The sequence below is a fragment of the Octopus bimaculoides genome, chromosome 1, assembly GCF_046866305.1.
Source record: "Octopus bimaculoides isolate indiv1 chromosome 1, ASM4686630v1, whole genome shotgun sequence".
NCBI lineage: Eukaryota > Metazoa > Mollusca > Cephalopoda > Octopoda > Octopodidae > Octopus > Octopus bimaculoides.
This window is the reverse complement of record NC_142928.1, coordinates 182,324,890-182,347,154: the sequence shown is the minus strand read 5'-3', so window position 1 is coordinate 182,347,154 and position 22,265 is coordinate 182,324,890. Positions and strand designations below refer to the sequence as shown.

General features: G+C 37.9%; 1 protein-coding gene across 1 annotated transcript in view; it reads right to left on the bottom strand.

The window, feature by feature from the left end:
- The window catches only part of LOC106873025 (folylpolyglutamate synthase, mitochondrial), a 35,685-nt gene that overhangs the window by 12,840 nt on the left and 580 nt on the right, over nucleotides 1–22,265 (bottom strand). Inside the window, exons 2-8 of the mRNA XM_089363420.1 lie at nucleotides 14,653–14,784; nucleotides 12,898–13,016; nucleotides 11,181–11,286; nucleotides 6,691–6,933; nucleotides 3,590–3,667; nucleotides 2,526–2,670; nucleotides 992–1,084 (exon numbers count right to left, since the gene is read on the bottom strand). Coding sequence (XP_089219546.1) covers nucleotides 992–1,084; nucleotides 2,526–2,670; nucleotides 3,590–3,667; nucleotides 6,691–6,933; nucleotides 11,181–11,286; nucleotides 12,898–13,016; nucleotides 14,653–14,784 — 916 coding nt within the window. The remainder of the gene's footprint in view (nucleotides 1–991; nucleotides 1,085–2,525; nucleotides 2,671–3,589; nucleotides 3,668–6,690; nucleotides 6,934–11,180; nucleotides 11,287–12,897; nucleotides 13,017–14,652; nucleotides 14,785–22,265) is intronic.

Below are 22,265 nucleotides of genomic sequence, written 5' to 3'. Positions count from 1 at the left end.
AATGGTAAGCTTTATGGTTAATTACAAAGAGTAAACTGTATATAACAATGAATTGATATATTTTATACAGCACAGACGTGGTTGTATGGTTAAGAAGTTTGCTTCCCAAGCATGTGGTTTCAGGTTCATTTCCATAGAGTGGTACCTTGGGCAAGTGTTTTCTATTATAGTCCCAATCTGATCAAAGCCTTCTAAGTGGATTTGGTAGACAGAAACTGACAGAAGTTCTTGGTCATCCCCTGGTTTTGTCACTGGATTGAAGATGGTTACAGATGAGAGAGTGAGGTTGATGGTGCACAAGTCTTCTTCACTTTAAACAATCTCACTATCAAGTCATCAATCATCCTCAAGGATGACTAGTCTTCTGCACTCCAATGAATGAACATGATGAGTAAATACATGTATACATGACCTGAAGTGGAGGCACAATGGCCTAGTGGTTAGGGCAGCAGACTCGCAGTCATAGGATCGCAGTTTCGATTCCCAGAGTATTTATTGAGCGAAAAACACCTAAAGGTCCACAAGGCTCCGGCAGGGGATGGTGGCAAACCCTGCTGTACTCTTCCACCACAACTTTCTCTCACTCTTACTTCCAGTTTCTGTTGTGCCGGTATTCAAAGGGCCAGCCTTGTGACACTCTTTGTCACGCTGAATATCCCCGAGAACTATGTTAAGGGTACACGTGTCTGTGGAGTGCTCAGCCACTTGCACGTTAATTTCATGAGCAGGCTGTTCCGTTGATCGGATCAACTGAAACCCTCGACGTCATAAGCGACGGAGTGCCAAGAACAACAACAACTTGTATGTATGTATGCATGCCTGTACACATACAAATATGTATCAATGTATGGTATGTATAAATACCATGTAGGTATGTATAAATGCAAATATGATGTATGAATGTATGTATGCAGGTATGTATGTTGGTATGGTCCTTAAGAAAAATTGTGCACAGAGTTTCAAACCAACAAAATCCTTACATGGGACTTACTTGTTATAGAATCCTCTATATCTGCCACATCTTTGTCTATCTCAGGAATTTCCTCTCCCTCAAAGGGATTCACCCATTTCCTCTCTGATGCAACTAAGAAAAAAAAAACATTTGTTATCTAGTCATTGTAAAAGAACCTCACATTGCAAAATTGTTTAAATCAATGAAATAAAATAATTAAACATAATCCAGAAAATCTGGGAGAAAAAAAATCATCTATGTCTTTAATCTTTTACTTGTTTCAGTTATGGGACTGTGGTCATGCTGGAGCTATCTGGAAGGGTTTAGTCAAACAAAATAAGCCCGGTACTTAATTTTAAGTCTGGTACTTAAACAAATCAGCCCCAGTATATATGTTTTTTTTTAAAGCCTGGTACTTATTCTATCAGTCTCTTTTGCCAAACTGCTATGTTACAAGGATGTATAGAAACCTACACAACACAATTTGTCAAGTAGAGGTTGTGGACAAACACACACACACACACACACACACACACACACACACACACACACACACACACACACACACACACACACACACACACTTACACACACACACAGGTATAAGCATTGGCTGTACGGTATAGATGCTTGCTTCCAAACCACATTGTTTCTGGGTCAGTCCCACATGTGGCACTTTGAGTAAATCTCTTTTTCACTTTTCACCGTGGGATGAGAAAAGCCTTGAGAACGGATGGGTGTGTGTGTGTGTAAGATTAGATTTATCTTTAATCTTTTAGTAGTTTCAGTCATTAGACTGAGGTCATGCTGGAGCACTGCCATGAAGAATGTTTAGTCAAATTAATTGACCCCCAGTAATCATATTTTAAGCCAGGTACTTATTCTATTAATCACTTTTGCTGAACTGCTAAGTTATGGGAACAGGGGACAAACAAGACACAAAGACACATGCACATATAATAATAATAATAATAATAATATATATATATATATATATATATATATATATATGTACTCGGTTCTGATCTGCCAATGATATAAATATGCGTGTTTTTATACACCTTGCACCTATATGATGATGGTAATGGTGGTGGTGGTGGTGGTGGTAGGGTTTTCCTCTCAAGGTATATTAGGCAGTATTTAAAGTTCCAACAAAACATTCATGTTAAGTTGGATACAAAAATTGCTTTTTCGCACTAATACTGCTTCTGTTGCTGATAATTATGTTTTAATAAACCTGCTCAACTTCTTCCAGTTTGTATCTGCCAAATCCACTCATACGGTTTTGGTCAGTCAAGAGCTATAGGACTATTATAGAATACACTTGCCCAAAGTACCATGCAGTGGGACTGAAGCTGAATTCATGTGGCTGAAAAGCAAATTTCCTCTCACACAGCCACGCCTATACCTATCCATGTCTGCATAATTTTGTTTCAGTAATAGTGAAACTGAATTACATATGATATCCTTATTTTCTTTCTTTTTAAGTGCATAGGCTTTGGCTTAATGGGGATTTAGCTGTTATTTCTAGCAAACAGATTGACGACTGGAAGGATTGTTGTTTGTGGTATACCTTTGTTGTGATTCTGTATCCACACTCTCGCTAGTTGAATAGCAAGTGACATATTTTCAAGTTCACAATCTTCTCTCTCTTCAAGTATTTGGCAGTTCTTTGAGGTGCTGTAGTTTTGTAGTTGGGGTGCCAAGTAGAGGGAACACTGTAATAAAAAAAGCAGCATAAGAAAAAAGCATAAACAAACACCACCGCCACCACCGCCGCCGCCGCCGCCGCCACCACCACCACTACCGCCGCCGCCGCCGCCGCCGCCGCCGTCACCAACACCACCACCACCACCACCACCACCACTACCGCCGCCGCCGCCGCCGCCACAACTACCACCGCTGCCGCCGCCACCACCACCGCCACCACCACCACCGCCACCGCCACCACCACCACCGCCGCCGCCGCCAACGCCACCACCACCACCGACAACAACAACATATTTTAAGGAGTCTTTTCATGGTCATTTAACCTGGTAGAAAGAGCAGCCAAATCTCACTCAAATTATAATCTTCTTCCTTGAAAAGAAAGAGAATCACGATGGAGTATACAGTTGCATTCCTAGGTAAACAGGGGTGAAGGCATGTAGCTTTGTGGTTAGGGGTACTCGGCCCACGATCATAAGGTCATGAGTTTGATACCTGCTGGTGAGTGATGTCCTTGGACAAGAGATTTTATTCCACAATGCTCTAGTTCACTTAGCTGGCAAAAATGAGTAGCGCCTGTATTTCAGACAGCCTTGTCACATTCTGTGTCATTTGGAATCAAGGGTACATGTGTCTGTGGAGCACTCAGCCGCCTGCACATGAATTTCATGAGCAGGCTGTTCTGTTGATCGGATCAACTGGAACCCTCGACGTCGTAACGGATGGAGTGTAAATTAGTTCAGTAAACAGTGTCTGAGTGGAAGATGGAAAGATCATAACAGCAGCACCTTTCATCATAGTTCTGGTCAGTGAGAGCAGACCTAGGGTTGAACAAACTGCTGCTACCACTACAACTTCTTGCCAGCACAACAATGACAACAACCACACTTTGGAAAAATTTTAAAGCGAAGTGACAAACAAAACACTTACCATTTTATTATTAGCTCTCTCACAAAAAACTTTCAATGCAACATCTTGTTGTAAGACTGTAATTGCAGTTGCACCTCGCTGGTATAGCAAAAACAAGGCAAAATGTAAGACAAACACAGACCAGAACTAAATGGTACATACATACATATATATACAAATGAATAACAAACAATGGATGAGTGTCACTTATCCATCATTTGTTATTTATTTGTTCATGATACACCTCACTGGAATCCCAACCCATTGGACATTCTGGAGTATACCAAATATTGTTTGACCAATACAACATACACTTTTGGATTAGCACATAGGCTATTAAAATCCTTATAAGAGTTAAACTCTTTGTATACATAGTCTTAATATTTCTCTGGATGTACTTTGGTACTCTTGTTATTTATTCGACTTACGGTGCTGTTTTGCAAGTTAGTCTGATGCAACTTGATGCCTATCATTTAAGTACCTGATTCATTTCAATCCTTAATATTGTATATGATATATATATATATATATATATATATATATATATATATATATATTTGTTCATATGATGATATCTCCACAATGAGTTGATGATGAGAAAAACATGTAATCGCTACCAATATAGCAAGAGATTTCTCTACAAAAAGTCTAAAGTAGACTCCTTAAGGATCGTTCTCCTTGGTTATATATCCAAAGTTTTAAATTTAAAAGAGAGTTTTGATGCTGATATCCATTATTATTGAAATTTATTCCTATGTCAACATTTCTGTATAAGGCTATATTTAACTGTCAAATTCAAGTCAAACATATAAATTGCCTTACACATCTTCAGGGAAAAAAGGATATCAGCATCAAAACTCTTTTAAATTTAAAATTTTGGATATATATATATATATATATATATATATATATATATATATATATGTATATATCCAAAATTTTTTGTTTGTTTATTTCACCGTTTCGTTTTCCTGTCTTGTTTTCCGTCCGCCACTACCCTCCACAAAAACAATTTAATTTGTGTTCGTGGGAAGAACCATTTTAACGATGCGTACTGCCTTAATTCTTCGAAACGCCGGAGTTTTAATGGTGGCAGCTGATGAAGGGGATGTTTCTATGTGGCCTGCTTGTTTGTTGCACCTTGTTTACCATTTTGTCCTTGTTCTTTTGCCACGTCATGTACCCAGTTATGTATCTATATGTACATGTAGATGAATGTATATACATACATGTACATATATATGCATACACTCATATATTGTTTATATATATATATATATATATATATATAAGGCAAATAAGAAAATGGAGAGGATAAGCAATCGACAAACATCAACCTGTAAACATTCATTATATCTACTTATCAATTGATTACAATCATATGTGTAGGTGATCCAAATGAACGAATGAAATAAGCAAATACACTCATTTAATTCTTATTCGTTTATTTTTATTTATATATTTATTTAGTTATTTATTTGCTCATTTCATTTGCTTATTTGGATCACCTACGCATATGATTGTAATCAATTAATAAATTGAATGTTTACAGGCTGATGTTTGTCTATTGTTTATCCTCTCCATTGTCTTATTTGCCTTATAAATCCTGGGTAAATTTCTGATTTACCCCCACCCATACCTAGTATTCAATTGTGATATCGCTTTGCAACAGTAAGCACTTGGATATAAATACGTAGGTATACACCCAGTAGTATATTGGATATTTTCTATCCCTTAGATGGTTGCTTAACCTCTAACGCATACAGACATATACTCTCTCTTTTACTTGTTTCAGTCATTTGACTGTGGCCATGCTGGAGCACCGCCTTTAGTCGAGCAAATCGACCCCAGGATTTATTCTTTGGACGCCTAGTACTTATTCTATTGGTCTCTTTTGCCAAACTACTAAGTTATGGGGACGTAAACACACCAGCATCGGTTGTGAAGCGATGTTGAGGGGACAAACACAGACACACACACACATATATATATATATATATATATACATATATACGATGGGTTTCTTTCAGTTTCCGTCTACCAAATCCACTCACAAGGCTTTGGTCGGCCCAAGGCTATAGTAGAATACACGTGCCCAAGGTTCCACACAGTGGGACTGAACCTGGAACCATGTGGTTGGTAAGCAAGCTACTTACCACACAGCCACTCCTGCGCCTATGGCCACTCCTGCGCCTATGGCCACTCCTGCACACATATATATATATATATATATATATACCTATATATATATTATCTTACCTATGGGTCTCACCATGACTATATGAATTGGGCTCTCTACCACTGGCTGTCACAGTCTGAGAAACCAGTAGTCTTTAACCAAAATATACACAAATGGAAACATACACATATGCATCATACACACGGTTAATTGATTGGGTGCTTGCCAAACACCTCTCCCACCCCAAACAAACCTACACACATTAAACCCCTTTAATACACCCCAACCTGCATATATTTTCATCCTCCAGATTGTTACAACGTTACAACCATCCTAATGTACTTTGGGGCCAAGGGACATAACTCTTAATGAATCCCTTGTTTGTTCTCTGCAACTTTGTTACATCATTCTCCACAGCACCCATGAACCAGATTTAACATTTGTTTTTGCATGTTTCAGTCATTAGACTGCGGCCATGCTAGAGCACTGCACTTAAGAATTTTTAATTGATTGAATCAACCCCACTACAATTTTTTTTTATACCTGGTACTCATTCTATTAGACTCTTTTGCTGAACCACTAATGTTATAGAGGATGTAAACATACCAACACCAGTTATGAAGTGTGGGACAAACATAGATACAAAGACACACACACACACACACACACAATGACACTGACACTCGCACACACATGCACTCACAGGCCTCCTTCAGTTTTTGTTTACCAAATCCACTCACAAGGATTTATTCAACCTGAGCAAATAGCAGAAGACACCTATCCATGGTGCCACACATGGGACTGAACCCAGAACTATGTTGTAGGGAAAGAAGCTTCTTACCACACAGCCACCATGCCTGTACACATATATGAATGCACACAAATACATATGTGTGAAGATACATACACACATACATAAATGATTTGATGATTTCAAACTTACCTTGAATATACCTGCTTTGTGCCAGGCAATTTTTTCCAAGGTGTCTCCAAGATAGTCTATATGATCGATGTCAAGATGTGTGATGCCACAAGCAACAGGGTTTCGAATTATATTCGTACAGTCATTTTCACCACCAATGCCAACTTCCAATACAACCACATCAATGTTTTCTTTGAGGAATATGTAAAAGGCCATGACTGTCATAAACTGGAAGAAATTTGGCAACAACGGGCTACAATCTTCCTGTAAAGAAAATAATAATAATAATAATAAAAAACCAAAGAAAAAAGTTTTAAAAAATACTGGTTTATAGTCTTTTAGACAGAGTGTCAAATACTTATAAGGGAAGGAAAACGGATTATTGTGAGGGGTGGACTTAAACCCATGGAGGCCCCTGGGTAAATAGCCTTTGAGGGTCCCAATGATTTTGCTAATTCAAAACACACAAAGGCCCAATTAAATGAAGGGGCCCCAAACAGTTTGAAGAGACCCCAAACTTAAAAGAGCCTTAGTAGATTCAGAGGGACTCGGTTGAATTTAAGGACTTTTTAAATTTAAAAAGGCCCAACAAATTGAAAGTGAGCTCGGCAATTTTTAAAAAATTCTATTTGATTAAAAAAATTAAATAAGTAATTAAAACATTACAAATTATTTATTTGATTACTGTAAATATATTTAAAAAATTTTTAATTTCAAGCTTTAGGCTTCTCTGTCTTAATGCTTAAGGAATGCTTAAGGAAACTCTGCCACCCAAGCTTGGGGTCCCTGGACCATGGCTGTTATTGATCCATACATAAATCTGCCATTGAGTATTGTGAAGGTAAGCAAAGTATGGCTTTCAGACATTCTTGAAAAATTTTGACATACAAGATTGTTTGAAAGAACAGCATGCTTAATGAGACTAATTAAGTTTCCCAATTTTGAAAGCAAAATCAGAAAGCATTGCTCATCAGATGTTCAATAATTTCAGGTTTTTTAATAAATATTTCAGATTTTACTCTGACAACAAATATTACAAAAACTACAATTTAAAAAAAAAATTTAATCTAGAAAATAAAAGATGAATGCTATATATTAAACAAAGAATGGACATAGATAAACAAACATTACAAGTGGTGTATCTAATATGGCAAGATAATGTTGCTGTTTTAAAGGAATATAATTTTAGGAGATATTTTAAAGTTATGCAAAGTAATCTAAGCTAAGGTATTTAGACAACTGGACTCAACCAGACTTAGTTATGGTCAGATCTCCAGATAGCTAGAAACCAGGAGGAGGATAGGTGTAATGGGGCTGGCACTCTTAGAAAGGAAAGAAAACTATTCTTGAAGGTCAAACTTTGGACAATGGTGAATGGATACATCACTTTCATATTTTATTAGTGTCTGAACTTTGGATATTGCTTCAGATTTCATCAGACCAGACTGGGGCATCTGCACTTAAATATGCATTTTTGTGGAAGGTGTAGTTTCTTTAGTATGGTGTGCATTCTTGTGAAAGATCCAATTACTGTGAAAACCCTCTGTATGGAGGACTCAGTATGTAGAAGTTTTCACTGCAGCTGTGGCAACTGTAGTTATTCCTGCATGGTGAATAGATGTGTTTAAAAGTGCCATTTGGTACTGTCTTCAAATGGAAGGCAGTAAAGTTGTTGGCCTAAGATGCCACATTTTTTGAGACTTCAAATTCAAAAATTCTAAAATTTACTTAACTTTTCAAATGTTTTCACAGAGATGTTGCAGTCAGTTGCGATTCACATATCTATGTGTAGATATATTTAGTCAATGTCATTTTTTTACCACAATATCTGGTCTGTTGGTCTGAATAGCATATTCAGTTTGGATACTAAATTTCAAAGAACAATAATGTCTTTATTTTCAACTACTTTGGCAAGCTTGTTGTTGCTTCTGCTGTTGCTGTTGTTGTTAAGGCTGGTCTACTTTTTTTAGAGGAGCTGGCAGAATCATTAGCATGCTGGATGAAATGCTTAGCATTATTTCATCCGCCTTCATGTTCTGAGTTTAAATTCTGCTGAGATCGATAAAATAAGTACAAGTTGTGTACTGGGACGATGTAACTGACTATCCCCTCCCCACAAATTTCAGGTCTTGTGCCTATAGCTGAAAGATTAACTAATGGTATTTTAAGTTTTGATATCTATCTATTTTCCCAAGTCCTTTTTCTAACACTCTTGTATCAAACAGGTAAGCAACACCAGTTAAGCAACACACTTTCCTCTTTCTTGTGTATGACAATATCTGGCGAGGAATGCTTTTGTCATCTGTTTGAATTACCATACACCATAGTACTGTAACAACAGGCTACAGCAACGTGAAAAGACATGCAGCCAGGTGAATCAGTTTATGTGTGTCCATGACGAATGTATGTCTGTGTCAGCAGAGATAGTAGACTGTGATAGTTATTACATTCCAATGAGTGGCATAGGTTCGTGCAGTTAGTTGATTTTAACTGTATTATGACCATTAGTTAGTTATCAGAGAAACTATATGTACTTAATGGTCTGTTTACAATGGGGATATTAATGAGTTAAACATCTGCTGGGTCTACTGTGTTTTCGCTGGTCAGCCAAACCACTGATAAGAACGAGTTCTTTATACTTCTACCAGAGATCTGAATGGCTAGTTACTTGCTGATGTCACCAATCCCTAACAAAATCCTGTTTTGGTTTTTAGTTACTTTTATGTTTGAACACAGAGATTCAGGTTCAATTCCAAGGTAGGTGGAGGCATGTGGCTTAGGGGTTAGGGTGTTGGATTCACGGTCGTAAGATTGCGGTTTCAATCCCTGGATTGGTGGTGCATTGTGTATTTTTGAGCAAAATGCTTCATTTGTGTTACTTCAGTCCACTCAGCAGCCAAAAGTGAGTAATCTTGTAATGGACTGGTGTCCTGTCCAGGGGAAGAATTTATATGCCATGGAAACCAGAAAACTGACCCTTAGGAGAGGAGTCAGCATGACTCGAGAAGGTAACCTTTACTTTTTTTACCTTTAATTCTTAGGCAGTAAGTTGGCATTAGGGATTCTGTCAATATTCCTACCACAGTACCTTTACCTGGTCATTTTCAAAGACACATTCTGTTTTATGGTCATACCATTTCCAACATGTCCAAATCCCCTATTTTTTTTTACAGATTCATTAATGTAAGGTTGTAGCAACTTTATCTTGTCTCTAGTTCTTATAAATCCTTGAAGCAAGCATTTTACATTCAGAGAGCACATGTGCAACTGTCTCCTCTCTGTATTCTTCCTGATGTATCTTGTTCTGATTTCTTGATCCTGTGCAGCTAAGATCAAGCCATTTGTCTCTTTCTCCAAAACTTCCTTCATTAGCCATTAAAATAACTCCTGGCCTTAATATTCTTCAGTACTTGAAAAAAGCTCTCTGTGACAAATTTTCTCATATTGACCATCTTGTTTTTTTTTCATTCAGACTTACTGTGTGTAGAAATATATTATCTAATGTGTCCTTTATTGCTTGCATTATTTTAAATAGTAGGATATGTATTGAGGGAGGTTTGGTTGCTACATTTAGCAGGCCAGTGACCATGCAAAGTCACCCTCATTAGCTTATGTTGTTGCATTATGGGTAACACTGTGTTCAGTTCATTTTACAAGATGCTTCTTGCAGTAGACCACCATCCTATCTGGGGAGAGGTATTTTATTTCAAATTTGCTTAACTCTACAGAAATAAAACATAAGGACTGGTCACATGACCACTTTTGATGTTGTTGTTGTTATTTAACCCCAGGTCAGCCTCGACCGAGTAGACTTGTGATCATAAGTATTTCAGCCATGAGCTTTCAACTTTTTATTGAAACAGTATATCTAAGGCTATTTAAGGCTATCTTTTCCAAAGTATCTTACATTTTTTTAAAGAGACAATAGGATATAATTTGAGGGGCATTGGGCTGCTATTTCGAATGAGTTCAACAACGATATATATATTCTTTTCTTTTACTTGTTTCAGCCATTTGACTGTGGTCATGCTGGAGCACTGCCTTAAAAAGTTTTTAGTCAAAGAAATCAAGCTTAGGACTTATTCTTTGTAAGCCTAGTACTTATTCTGTTGGTCTTTTGCCGAACTGCTAAGTTACAGGGATGGGGAACAAACACATACACACAAACACACACACACACACACACACACACACACACACACACACACATATATATATATATATATACAACAGGCTTCTTTCAGTTTCCATCTATCAAATCCACTCACAAGGCTTTGGTCGACTCAAGGCTATAGCAGAAGACATTTGCCCAAGGTGCCATATAGTGGGACTGAACCCAGAACCATGTGGTTGGGAAGCAAGCTTCTTACCACACAGCCATGCCTGTAAGGGCCCTCATTGATTCACCATCAACCCCTTATGATATGGAAAAGTATCTGTTTCTATTTCTTAATGGAGCTTGGAATTGTCTTATGGAGAAGAGAAAGAAGGCTTAAATGGTTGTGATTTACCTTAATGGTATCAAAACAGTGCCAAAAATAGTCTCGAAACGTTTCTTTGCTCAAATGTTTTCCATTTATTTGTATCCGATCTCGTTCATCAAATATATGTGGAGAACTACAAGTAAAACGCAGGTGAAACATGGGTGTATAAAGACAGTGAAAAAGTGGAGGAAGAGGAGGGAGAAGGGAGGAAAAGGAAGAAGAGAAGGCGGAAGGAGAGGAGGAGGATGGGGAGAAGGAGGAAGAAGAAGGCAAAGTGGAAGAAGGGGAGAAGGAGGAAGAGGAAACTGAAGGGAGGAGGATGGGGAGGGATGGAGCTGAGAGGATGAGGAAGAAGTAGAGGGAGAGGAGGAAGAAGCACATTAGGGTGTCCCTATAGTTCCATCAAAAGTTCAGAGCTCAATGCAAAGCAATTTAGGACCAGATTTTTTCATACATCCTTCAGGTTTCTAGACCTGGGACCCCCAACCATCATACCACACTGAAAAAATATATTTAATATATATATATATATATATATATATATATATATATACTCACACACACACACACACACACACACACACATGTGCAGGCAACATGGCTATGTGGTAAAAAGCTTGCTTCCCAACCACTTGGTTCTGAGTTCAATCCTACTGCATGGCACCTTGGGCAAGTGTCTTCTACTATAGACTCAGTTTCACCAAAGCTTTGTGAGTGGATTTGGTTGGTGGAAACTGATAGATGCCTGTCATATGTATATATATATATATATATATATATATATATATATATATATATATATATATATATATATATATATATATATATATCTTTACTTCTCTTCACTCCTACTTCTCTTCACTCCTACTTCTCTTCACTCCTACTTCTCTTCACTCCTACTTCTCTTCACTCCTACTTCTCTTCACTCCTACTTCTCTTCACTCCTACTTCTCTTCACTCCTACTTCTCTTCACTCCTATTTCTCTTCACTCCTACTTCTCTTCACTCCTACTCTTTCTCTCTTTCTCTTACTCTCTCCTCTCTTTCTCCCTCCTCCCATACCCACATACCCCTACTTCTACCTCCACCCTCAGACTAACCCACACTCCACCCATGCTTTCCCCACTCTCACCTCCCCCACCTCCTAACACCCTCACATCACACTATGCTACACCATATCACACAACACACCACCACACACACACTAGCACTGACCAACTCCCTTCCCCACATTTTCACACCTTCACACCTACATACACCCATGCATACGTTAAGATCACCAGCATTCTCTCATACACACACACCTTCGTCATGGGATCACTACTTCTTTGTTATCTCCCCTTCTTCTTAACTCTCCTGTGTGATCCTTTTGTCCGGCATTTGCCATGATAGATCGCTGACCACTACACTTATATTTTTTTCTCTCCTTGTTTCATTCTGTGTTCCTTTCTGTTGAAGAGCGTAGGCTCGAAACATTAAAGACTTTCTCTATTCCTGAGCGTTAAACTAATACATCCATTTTTTGTTTACACCACCTGTCTTCATCTGTTGTTTTTCGTGAATTCTCCCATATACATACACACACGCTCACATGTGCATGCATGCATACACATACACACATACCAGACTATACTGACCTAAACAACTCTGCTACCCCCACCCCACCACAACCACCACCACCACAATCATCATCATCTTCATCATCATAAGCAGCAACAATTTTATAAAAACAAAGATATTTTACATGAAGAGGCCAGTTCTGTAGTGTTTACTTCTGAGAATCTCTTCGGTATAAGTACATGTTGAGCCTTTTCCTTTTGTTCCAGTCACATGAATAATTGACAGAGTATCTAATTTTTCTGGCTGAAACAATCATGTGATAGATAGCAACAATTACATGGTGCATAGCAACAATTACATGATCTGTAGCAACTATTACATTACAAGATGATTAAGAACAATTACATGATGCATAGCAAGAGTTACATTATGCCTAGCAACAGTTGCATGATGCATAGCAGCTAATTTAAGTGGCAACAGTATGACAGATAAAGCAGGGGTTTTCAAACTGTGGTCCGTGGACCACAGGGGGTCCGCAAGGACAAGACAGGGGGTCCGTGGACAGCAAATACTTTTTATGGGCAATTTGATTTTATATATGTTTTTTAATCGAAATTTGTTAATTGACAATAAACCTATTTGTTAAATACTGTTAAATAAATAAATGTAAAAATATATGTTATTTTAAGCAAATATTTATGTATAAATTTCGTACGCGTTTATAAGGGGGTAAAGCCTGAAATATAAAGGGGTCCGCAAGTCAAAAAGTTTGAAAACCCCTGAGATAAAGCAATTAAAGATATGAAAACAGGAAAAGTCCCTCAACCATCAGAAATTGCTACTGAGATGCATTACAGAAAGATAGGACAGAGAGAAGGAGAAAAAGAAAAATGTGAGGACCTTTGTGATTTGACGGGCAACATTTTTTTATGTAGTGTTTTTGGTACCGAAACACTTTCAAACTTCGTATACTTGTATATTTTGTGGTATAGAACAGATAATAAATTTTGTATTCGAAGTTATTTCACGTTAAAAATTGTCTTATTTCGATAATTTCAACTAATCACTGACGTCTATTCAGTTGAATACAGTAACTACTGTGACGGTGTATATGGTATTAACCCCCGTTAGTTCTGACATTTCCGATTAACTAGACTGTTCGTAAACAAAGGGGAAAAAGCCATCAAAATACTTGAATATTGCCTGCACTTGTTATTGGAGCTACCAGAATTATTAATGCACCTCCACCAAGTGCTTCATTTCCTAGAAATAGCAGCCACATCTTCTTCAAATCAAACTCTAGTTTAGGGTTAGGGTTCGAGTTTTAGAGTTAGGGTTAGGGTTGGGGTTAGGGTTAGGGTTAGGGTTAGGGTTATGAATGAGGTTATGGGGAAAATATACACACACAGATACGCACAGCGTAATTTATTATATAAACAATATATGCGTATAAATTACGATTAAACCGGATGAAATATGTCACAGGGAATAACATTTTTATGACCGGCCAGCACTGACTGTATTCAGCTGAATAGACGTCAATGATTGGTTGAAGTTACAGAAATATGACAACTTTAACATGAAATAACTTGCGATGTACATTTTTTTGTTAAGAAGGCTAAGAGAAAAAGTTGTTTTGTATGACACATTCTACCAGTGTCCCAAGTTTGAAAGTGTTTCGTTAAGAAAACAAGTGTTGCCCGTCAAATCACAAAGATCCAAATGTGACAGTGGAGACAGAGAGAATAGAGAGTCTGTGAATGGATTGTGAGATAAAGACAGAAAAAAAGGAGCAATAGAACAAAACTTTTAGAAAGAAAGTAAGATACATATATGCGATGTGCCTCTGATGGTCAAATATTATAGGGGAAACAATCTTTTCTGAAATACATTATGTTAATTAGATGAAGAAGGAAATATTGAGGTGTATCAAACTTACGAGAATCCCCAAAGACCTTAAATATAAATTAACCATTGGAAGCTTATTGGTGTCGTAGATGTGGCGTTCTTCACTGTTTAGATTAAGGTAAAAATTTTTCCTGTCCAAAGATTTGAGAATAACTATGGCATTCTAGAAAGAGAAAGAAAATTATAAATCAGAGGATGGTATGACAGTGTGGCAAAATTTTGCATCTGAACCACATGGTTCCAGGTTCTGTCCCACTGTGGGAAAACTTGGGCAAGTGTCTTCTACTATAGCTCCAGGACAATTAAAACCTTGTGAGTGGGTTTGGTAGATGTAAACTGAAAGAAGACCATCCTCTCTCTCTCTCTCTATCTCTATCTCTCTCTCTCTCTCTCTCTCTCTCTATATATATATATATATATATGTATGTGTGCATGTGTGTATGTATGTATGTATGTATGTATGTATGTACGTATGTATGTACGCATGTGTGTATGAATGTATGTATATATGTATAAATGTGTGTTGTGGAGGCGCAATGACCCAGTGGTTAGGGCAGCGGACTTGCAGTCATAGGATCGCGGTTTCGATTCCCAGACTGGACGTTGTGAGTGTTTATTGAGCGAAAACACCTTAAGCTCCACGAGGCTCCGGCAGGGGATGGTGGAGAACCCTGCTGTACTCTTCCACCACAACTTTCTCTCACTCTTACATCCTGTTTCTGTTGTACCTGTATTTCAAAGGGGCCAGCCTTGTCACACTGAATATCCCCGAGAACTACGTTAAGGGTACACGTGTCTGTGGAGTGCTCAGCCACTTGCACGTTAATTTCACGATCAGGTTGTTCCTTTGATCGGATCAACTGGAACCCTCGACGTCGTAAGCGACGGAGTGCCAACAACAACAACATATATATATGTGTGTGTGTGTATTTATGTATGTATGTGTGTATGTGTGTACATATAACAAAATAGGAAGCTGAAATTTTTTTTGATATTATTTATTCACCATTACACATGTTACGTTTGCTAATAGGAATTATAAAGTTTTACATTTTAGATAACAGGACAGTTTGGATTTTTCTCTACCTACATAATATATGTATGTGCATGTGTGTGTGTGTGTGTTACTGTCACCTTGTCTTCACTTGAGGTGATAGTTGTAAATGAGTGTCACCATCACACGAGCATTGTCCTTTGTTCCCAATCTTCTGTGAATATATGTCTGGTCATGGGGAAATATTATCTTGCTTGGAAACAAAAAAGAAACATACCTTCTCTCTCTCTCTCTCTCCCTCCCTTACACACACATGCCAGTTATCTCTCACCTCTTTCTCTCTCTCTCCCTCCCTCCCTATCTCTCTCTCCTTCCCTTACACACACATGCCAATTATCTCTCACCTTCTCTCTCTCTCCCTCTCTATCTCTCTCTCCCTCCCTTACACACACATGCCACTTATCTCTCACCTTCTCTTTCTCTCTCTCTCCCTCCCTCCCTATCTCTCTCTCCTTCCCTTACACACACATGCCAGTTATCTCTCACCTTCTCTCTCTCTCTCCTTCCCTATCTCTCTCTCTCCCTCCCTTACACACACATGCCAATTATCTCTCACCTTCTCTCTCTCTCTCCCCCTCCCTTACACACACATGCCAGTTATCTCTCACCTTCTCTTTCTCTTTCTTTCTCTCTCTCCCTCTCTCTCTCACACACAGTAACATTACACACACACACATGCCAACTTCAAAAGAAATAGAGGTGATCTTTTTATAGTGAGTATGCGACACAGAAAGTGTGGTGTGTATGTGAAGTTCTTTTGTCAGTGTGAGAGAGCGGCATTTGTGTGTGTGTGTGTGTAATGTTGCTGTGTGTGTGAGAAAGGGAGAGAGAGAAAGAAAGAAAGAGAGATAACTGGCATGTGTGTGTAAGGGAGGGAGATAGAGAGGGAGAAAGAAAGATAGAGAGAGAGAGAAGGTGAGAGATAACTGGCATGTGTGTGTAAGAGAGGGAGAGAGAGAGAGAGAGAGAGAGAGAGAGAGAGAGAGAGAGAGAGAGAGAGAGAGAGAGAGAGAGCTTATATGCTCTGTTATTAGACTATTTTCGTTAGTCATTGGCGATCTTACGATACAATTTCTAGGACTTGTATCGTAAGATCGCCACCCGGCCTTGGTCGGGATTCAAATGGCATAGATTTTTTATTGCTTTACTTGTTTCAGTCATGTGACTGCGGCCATGATGGAGTACCGCCGCTGGTCGAAGAAATCAACCACAGGATTTATTCTTTGTAAGCCTAGTACTCATTCTGTCAGTGTCTTTTACCAAGCCGCTAGGTTACAGGAATGTAAACACAGCAACATCAGTTCTCAAGCAATGGTAGGGGTACAAACACAAGACACAGGCACACACATACACAAATATACACATATATACGACAGTCTTCTTTCAGTTTCCGAGTACGAAATCCACTCACAAGATTTTGGTCAGTCTGAGGCTATAGTAAGCATGCATATATATATATATATATATATATATATATATATATATATATATATATATATACACACACATAATTAAGGGATCAGCAAGCATTTGGCTGCTATTTCTGAACTTCGGTATATGGTGAAGCGAATGCTTGCTGATCCCTTAATTATGTTTATAAATGTATGGGAACTTTTAAATAAGTTCTCCACCGATAATGGTGCTTACATACCGAAGGGCTTGGTAAAAATTATTAATTGTTGATTTATTAATAAATTGATAAATTTTTACCCTTTTAATTTGTAATATATATATATATATATATATATATATATATATATATATATATGGCGATCTTACGATACAATTTCTAGGACTTGTATCGTAAGATCGCCGGCCGGGTATCTCTGCTAATATATATATATATATATATATATATATATATATATATATATATATATATATATATATATAAACAATATATGAGTATGTGCATATATATATGTACATGTATCTACATACTTTCATCTGCATGTACATATAGATACATATCTGGGTACATGACGTTGCAAATAAACATGGACAAAATGATAAACAAGGTACAAAAAACACGCAGGCCACATAGAGAACATATCCTTCATCAGCTGCCACCATTAAAACACTGGCGTTTCGAAGAGTTAGGGCAGGACGCATCGTTAAAATGGCTCTTCCCACGGACACAAATTTGTTCCATGGATAGTGGCGGACGGAAAACAAGACAGGAAAACGAAACGGTGAAATAAACAAACAGAAAAGGCTATACAGCCAGATGTGGAGAAGTATGTGTATATTGAACGCTGTGAAGCACGAACTGGAGAGGCGAAGAAGTACGTCCGAAGCTTAGGTGGTCAGAGACCGAAAAGAAATGGCAACTGAACACATGTGACCAGCGAGGGGTAGGAAGAAAGAGTGGTAGAGGGAGAAGAAGGGGAGGAAGTAGAATATAAGTGAGCGACGAGAGGTAGAGAGAGAGAGATAGTAGTGGCAGTGAGAGGCGAAGGACGAGCAACAAGAGATAGAGAGATATATATATAGTAGTAACGGGGAGAAGCGAAGAACAGTAGAGGGAAGAATGAGAGGGGGAGATAGATACAAAGATAGAAAGAGTCGCGTCAGAAAAATAAAGTTCAAAACTTACTTGTAAAGGTAACGCGTGAGTTCGATCGTGTGATACAAACAATATATGAGTATATGCATATATATGTACATATATGTACATACCTTCATCTACATGTACATATAGATACATATCTGGGTACATGACGTTGCAAAAAAAACATGGACAAAATGATAAACACGGTACAAAAAACACGCAGGCCACATAGAGAACATATCCTTCATCGGCTGCCACCATTTATACATCTATATATTTGTGTGTGTGTGTGTGTGTCACTGAAGCCATTCATACATACACACATACATAACCTCTCTCTCTCTCTCTCTCTCTCTCACACACACACACACACACACACACACACACTAACAAAATGACTTCATATACACACCACACTTTCTGTCTTGCACACCCCATCAAACACACACACATCAATTCTTTCGCTTCACGCCGACTTCAAAAGATCCCCTCCCCACCACATATTTAAAAAAGTTAAAGACTTTTTCCTGAAAGCGACGATTTCGTTCACAAACATGAACAAATGCACGTGGTTTAAGAAGTGGTCTAAACTGTGGTCAAATCGAAAGATCGCCAATAACGGCTTGACCAAGAAACGAAAATCAGAAGAAAAAAATAGTGTAATGGGTGTAAAATAAATGTGTAGGAAACGAATATGAAAAAAAAAAAAAAAAAAAGCGCAAAGCAACGGGTGAGCGGGGAGAGGAGCTCGGAAAATTCACAAGATCCGAGTTTTTCCCTGATAACTTTTAGGAAAATGGGGTTTTTTTCAATGAAATTCTTAAAGAAATACCTTTCAAACTGCATACATTACGATTCCAATAATTTTTAATGTTTTGGCTTCAATTTTGTTTCATTTTATCTTCAACTATTTTCACACTTTTTTTACCCTTCCGTCGTTATTCTCATTCACTCGTTATTACTTTCTCTCTCTCTCTGTATCTATCTATATATAGAGAGAGAGATACATACATACATTATATATATACATACATAAATGTATACCTATATATATATATATATATATACACACGCGCACATATATACACACACACAACTATATACATACATATATGTATACATATATAGATATACACATGCACATACACACACACACACACACATACAGAGACGTTAAATTTTTACAAATGCAATTCTACCAATAACTAGCAATCCGAAGAAATCTTTATTAAAAAATACACTTTTGAAGGTGAGGTGCGAAACTGCATCAGCCCCCTTTCTTTACACATATTTTAAGATGACATTTTGCAGAAATACGTTTTCGAGAGTGTAGATTACATTGGATTGAAGAATCAAAGAAGTTTGAAATTAATAATAAACGAGGGAAAAACTCGGATCTTGCGAATTTTCTGAAGTCCTCTTCCCACCCCCTTGGAAAAGATTTTACCCACAAATTTCTTCATAATCGTAATGTATGCCATTTCAAAGGTATTTCTATAAAATTTCATTGAATAAACCCCATTTTCCTAAAAGTTATGAGGGAAAAACTCGGATCTTGTGAATTTTCCGAGCTCCTCTCCCCACCCTCCCGCTGCTTTGCGCGCGTTTTTTTTTATATTCGTTTCTTACACATTTTTTTTTTACATCCATTGCACTTTTTTTTTCTGATTTTCTTTTCCGGATCAAGTTGTAAACATTAACCGAAAATAATTTTTTAAAATTCTGGGGTCGTTATATTCGACTAAAAATTCTTCAAGGTGGTGGCCCAGCATGGCCGCAGTCTAATAACTACAACAAGCAAAAATAACAAAAAATTCTGGCATCGATACATTCGACTAAAAATTCTTCAAGGTGGTGCCCCAGCATGGCCACAGTCTAATGACTGAAACAATTAAAAGGTGAAAAAAAAAACGAAAAAATACAACCGTGGGGCTTTTGCCTGAGGGGCATTTATCCACATTCACACTTTGACTACGGGGTTTTTGTCCAACACTCGTAAATTTCAGAGGTACCTTTAATGTACTCGTCACATAGAATCAACCAGCATACCACAAGAAGGAATGTATGTTTGAGAGAGAAAAGATAAACTGACAGACAGACAGGCAGGCAGGCAGACAGACAGAAAGAAAAAAATAGATAAATAGATCGATAAAAAGATAGATAGATAGATAGATAGATAGATAGATAGATGGATGGATGGATATAGATAGATAGATGGATGGATAGATAGATAGATAGATAGATAGATAGATAGATATTACAAATTAAAAGGGTAAAGGATTATCAATTTATTAATTAATAAATCAATTAACAATTAACAATTTTTACCAAGCTCATCGGTATGAAAGCACCATTGTTGGTGGAGAACTTATTTAAAAGCTCATATATATTTATAAACATAATTAAGGGATCAGCAAATGTTTGCTTCACCATATACCGAAGTTCAGAAATAGCAGCTAAAAAAGCTGAGAATCTCACAGATAGATAGATGGATGGATGAATAAAAAGATAGATAAATGGATGGATGGATAGATAGCTCTCGCAGTACCGTCTTAAGGCATGGGGACACTAGGCTGTTACCTGTATGGGTAGGTGGTCTCATAGGTCTAGGGGTACAATTCTAATTTACATATGCTGTACGTTGCAGTCCATAAAAATACTATCAATGCATTGAATTGACTTGGCGGCCTATAATGTTGCTAAGACAGATCAATATGTATGAATATATATGTAGTGAAACTACCTCCCGCCATTAGATACAAACTACTATCGCCATTACATACAATCTTCTCATTTAAATATAAATAAATGCGAGCGTAGTAGAGAACCCATTCCTTGTCATCACGTGACTGATTAATATTCGAATCGGCAACTTCTTCGAACCGTTCCCGCCAGAACGCAAACTGACCAATCACGGCCCCTAATAAGGTCACGTGATAGAGTATATTTCTGCTATCTGGTGAGCCCTCTTAACGCGAAAATAGATCAACTCATACCCCACAAATTTGTCTCGGTCCAGTTTCTCTTAGAGACTGTTCCGTGTACCACACGACAGCAGCAGCAACAATCAGCCAGCGACCACTTCAACAGCTTCGTCCAGCCAACGATGACCACCGCCGTCGCCATATCAGCAACAAGAGTCTACGACTACTATCCAGCATCATCGTCATGACCAACACGATTAGTACCAAGCAGCCTCCACACCACCAGCGTCAACACGACTTACTATGTACACCAAACCACCTCTCTCTCTTCGATTCTGTTAGGTGACTTAGCTTCACCACTATAATAAACAGACAAGAGATTTCAGCCTGCGATAAACGTCTGTCCTCAAGGCTCTGGCATCGAAGCCAAAACACAACTAGTGATAAGCTCTGCCAAACGACGAACATCTGTATAACAAGAATCACGGCCCGGCATCGATGCCACGACATCACAACTAGTGATCAGCTCTGCCACACTCATCCTCCCCAACTTCACATACAGAACTTTTCCTATAGTGTACTAAAGAACTGGTATAATTGCTCTCGTGTTATTGACTCTTTCTATCTGCTGTAATAATACACATACACATACATGTATCACTCACATACACACTTTTCTTTGTATGACGGCATGTCTTTGATAATGTTATTATATGTCGCATTCACACTCTCACACAGACATACATCTTTAACGCTACAATAAATATCTCTGTTATTCATCTAATACGGTTGTGGTCTTTCATTACTGGTCATCTATGTTATCGTCGCATAACATATCATGTATATCATTCATTGATATATATATTTGTATGTTCGACCGTGTGACACGTTTAAATAAAAGGAGTCCTCTGTTTTTCCATTCGTCACCATTTCTCCTTTTTGAGTTCGCACGGTCGTTCCTTACACACACACACACACACACACACACACACACACACACACACACACACACACACACACACATATATATATATATATATATATATATATATATATATACAATGCAAATAATATATGAGTATATGCATATATACGTACTTGTATGTACATACCTA